The sequence below is a fragment of the Camellia sinensis genome, chromosome 8 (genome assembly GCF_055761805.1).
Source record: "Camellia sinensis isolate YWXY chromosome 8, ASM5576180v1, whole genome shotgun sequence".
NCBI lineage: Eukaryota > Viridiplantae > Streptophyta > Magnoliopsida > Ericales > Theaceae > Camellia > Camellia sinensis.
The window spans coordinates 27,768,413-27,772,636 of NC_138968.1; the positions used below are offsets into that span (position 1 = coordinate 27,768,413).

At 39.7% G+C, this 4,224-nt stretch overlaps 1 protein-coding gene across 1 annotated transcript; it reads right to left on the reverse strand.

Annotated features, from left to right (window-relative positions):
• Positions 1-2,386: 2,386 nt before the first annotated feature.
• On the reverse strand, positions 2,387-3,977 carry LOC114277551 (transcription factor TCP19). The gene is made up of 2 exons (XM_028219446.2): positions 3,928-3,977; positions 2,387-3,782 (listed from the first exon to the last, which is right to left on the reverse strand). The coding sequence occupies exon 2, from the start codon at positions 3,770-3,772 to the stop codon at positions 2,705-2,707; it is 1,068 nt and encodes a 355-aa protein (XP_028075247.2). The 5' UTR covers positions 3,773-3,782; positions 3,928-3,977; the 3' UTR covers positions 2,387-2,704.
• Positions 3,978-4,224: the final 247 nt, after the last annotated feature.

Sequence of the window (4,224 nt, forward strand, 5' to 3'; positions counted from 1 at the left end):
AATGGGGGACTACTGACATGGATAGGCCCACAAGGCACACGGCCCACGGTAAACCACCCCGAACCCAGTGCTTGGGGCCAATGGCACAACCCGGTTGCTTGGATGACAAGGCCCAGAACAGCTGGAGGCCACCTAGACATGAAGGGCCAACGGCATTTAGGCACACGGCAGGTGGGACACGGGCCACATCAGCAGACAAAGATCTGCAGAGTTATTATCACAACACATCACCATTAATGCAACCCATCACAGCATTTATTACAACAGCACTCCCCGCCGGAACAGAGCCTCCATCACCCTAAACAAGATGAGCTATGGCACAGGCTTTCGGCGGAAAAAGCACGTCACAAGAGACAGGAAAAATGATGACCAAAGGATATAAGCAAGGATAAGAGGAAAAAAAGAAGGTTAGGTTGCTCTCTCTCTTGATCTCTCGATATACAGTCTTTTCATACTCTGCTCTTCTAATTCTTGCACCGGAGGGTTCACTGGGGGACTACCCCGTTCCCCCCCTGAACTTGCTTGCAGGTCATCTGACGGAGCCAGCCTTCCTGAGCCGGAGTCTGGAGAACCTGGGCCGGTCCGACCCATCCACCCGGGAATCGATACATCATCAATGAGAGTTCTTAAAAAGGGAATTTCACTCACTATTCATTTTTAATGACTTTTCTCAAATGTGTATTTAAATAAATATATTTTTTAATTTTTTTAAAAAAAATATACTTATTTAACAAATGTCAAATAAATTTCAATTCTCAAATGTAAATTGAGCCATCATTTGAGATGTTGGCTGCTTTATTTGATTTTTTTAATTTTTTTGATTATTTTAGTTGATAAGAAAAATTATGTTTAGGATAATTTATAAAAAAAAATTGTAGTGGAATAGATGTCTATAAAACAAAAAGTGATTGATTGATATGTATAATAACTTGTGAACTATTTAAACTTTTTTTTTTTTTTTCTGTATTCATTAATTTAGTCAATTTAACTCATCCCAAACACCAATGAATGTTTAGGATTTATTTATTTTTTGATTTATTAATTTTTTACAAAAAGATATATAAAAAATAATATGGTAACTTATAGTAAATAATTTGCTTATTTAGGTGGTCCCCAAACCAAGCCTAAACATAATTTTTCATTTTCATATTTGGAGTTTTATCATTACTAATCTCTTAAATATAAAATATTTATGGTCTCACGCATTAATAAGTTGACAAGAATGACTAATAAAATAATGAGTACTGCTATCCAGATAAATAAATAAATAAATAAACGAGATTTATTTTTTAAACTCAATAATGTGACGCTCTATTAAAATATTTAAATTAATTCTATTTCTACTATCAAAATGAATTATCTCATTTATTCTCTAATTATTAATCAATTATCTTATTTACATATCAATAGGTCTAAAAAGTGGTTTGTTCATCATTTTTCTATATGTGAAAGGTAAAATTTGAATTGCAAGCACCGTGTTAAGATCGAGTTGGGTCAAAAAAGCCGAGCTAGAAGAAAGCAAAACTACTTGAGCTAAGCTACTTGGGAAGAACGAATGGATCACAAGTAAGTTTGGACACTGAGCTAGCCAAGGGCTCGTATTAACAATTCGAACAATCAAAGCAAGTGAGTGTACGTTTCACTAAACGTGGACTTATCTACTTTTAAAAATCATAAATAATTTTTCCATATGTGAAAGGTAAATTCAAGTTGCAAGCCACGTGCTAAGGTCGAGTTGGGTCAAAAAGGCCGAGCTAGAAGATTGAGCTAGCCAAGGACTCGAATTAGCAATTCGAACAATCAAAGTAAGCGAGCGTACGTTTCACTACACGTAGACTTATCCACTTTTCAAAATCATAAATGTGAGACGTAATCTTTTAGAAAACAGAATAATAAAGAGAAGTGACAAAGATCTCTCAACTATCCCAACGATAAAAAAAAAGTCCGAATTAAAGTCAATATAAGCAGATCATAATGCACATAAACGGTACACAACAACTCACGCTCAAACTCAATATTTTTTTTTTGGACTTATTTCTATCACTGACCTAGGCATCAGAGAATCATCTAACTAGCTACCGATTGGATTTTTAAGCGATCAAATCTAGTGGCAAAGTTTATCTTACATTGTTACAAAATGTGATAAGTTTTTCTTCACGCTATATATAAATGTCTAAAAAATATCATAAATAAAGTGTTTGGAAGTTTTTCACCAAACATTTATCTCTACAGACTGTTATTAGCTTGACCCATTAAGAACTTGGCATCCAAAACTTTTGATTTGAGCACAAACCATTTCAAGAGCATCATAAAATGGCAAATAATCCAGATTATAAGTTAATTATATCAGAATAAACCTCATCATTATGAACACAATTCATCGTTCTAAAAATAAATTCTCATAAACACATCACTTTCATTACCAAAACAGTCCAGATTAGAGCGTCAATGGCTCAGTAGAAACAAACGCATGTCATGAGTTGCCAAACACCATTGAAACTCTCATCTAAAACCAATTCACTCTAAACCCAAATTACCCAAAAAAAACCATAATAATAACTAAACTACAAATAAACTACCAAAAATAAAACCTGTGTTCTAAGTCTAAAACTCTGTACTATTTAAAAACAAACACACACACACACACACACCAAAAAAAAAAAAATGTAAAACCCTAACATCTTTGTCCATATCATCAATGCTTTCAAGCAGCTTGGTCACCTCCAGAGCTAACCATGAATTGAAGCTCTTTCTTATCATAAATCTCCAGAGAAAAATCCCTCAGCATCTGTGTAGTAGTAGTGGTGGTGGCGGTGGTGGTTGAACTTGAACTTGGAGCCATTGTTGACACCTTCCCAGACTTCTCTCCACTCGCACTGTTCGACACCGACCCCACCGGAGCTTGAACTTCACTACCGCCGCCGACGGCGACACCAAAACTAAGTCCGGGTTGCATTGCGGATACATAATTCGAAACGGGTCTGGCCGAGACATTGAACATAGGCATTGCTCCAGCCGGAATGGACCATATCTGAGGCTGATTCGAAGGTCCAGCAATGGCGGTTCCGGGTGGCGGAATCATGAAAAAAGCATTCGGCGGAGCTCCACCGCCGGCTACTGCCCACACCGGCAACAGTCGTTGCGGCGTCATGGTCGTGACCGGAGCGAAATTCGACGGAGCCGGAGCCGGAGCGGGAGCCGGAGCGGGAACCGAGTCGTCCACGTCGATGAACTCGCTAGTGCAAGCCCTCTTGCGCTTCTTTTTGGCGGCTTGGGCTTCGGTGGTGGTCGGCGGCGTGGTGGGAATCTTCAGACTGCCGTTGACGGAGACGGCGATGGCTGGGACGGTGCCGGTTCCGGTGGCTTCAAAGATGGCTGGCTCGGCTCGCTCGAGAAGCCATTTAACGGTCTCGCCGTCGGACTTGTGGCCGAGCTCTCGAGTCAATTGGAAGATTCTCGCGGCGCAAGCCGCCGGCATTCGGATTCTCCGGCCACGACCCTCCACCTTGGTGTGGCGGTCCTTGGTGGCGGACCTCTTGATCTTCCCCACCTTTGATTTCTCAATCATCTGGTTCGATTGATTTGATTCCGGGACGACCCCAACTGTGATTGATCCTTCTAGCTCCGAATCAGTGGGCTCATCCTTCAACGACGGAACAACAATCGGCGGCGTAACCTCCGTGATACTAAATTCCGATGAGTCCCCCAACAATGGATCAGACGATACAATCTTCGTCGCTTCATCAATGCTTTGTTTCTCAATCGACGCCATGTTTTCCAATCTAATAAAAACATAACCCAGAAAAAATTAATCCAAACCAGAAAAAAATTACAGAGACTGAAATGAATATAAAAGAAAAGATAATTAAAATTAAAAAAATAATAATAATAAGTAAAAAGAGAGAGGAGGGATTGAATGGGACGAACCAAACCCTAGAAGAGGAGCCCACTTATGGTTTCTTTTTGTTTGTTGTTGTGAGGAGGAGGGACCCTCAAACTGCTCTTTATATAGAGAGGAGAGAGAAGGAAATCAACGGCTGGTGAGGCTAGTGCTAGTTGTGGGCCTGTTTGATGGTGACACGTGGCGGGTTTACCATGAATGGGATTTGGCTTTTAATTGGGTCAACGCTGGTTTGATTTCTCCCGATAAATAGTATTTATTATTTTGGTGGGGTCAGTTGGAGAGATTTGGAAAAATAAATCAAATTACTAAAAATGCATAAG

Excerpts from the sequence above, each read along its gene's own strand:
- LOC114277551 (XM_028219446.2), bottom strand. The coding sequence starts at position 3,772 with ATGGCGTCGATTGAGAAACAAAGCATTGATGAAGCGACGAAGATTGTA.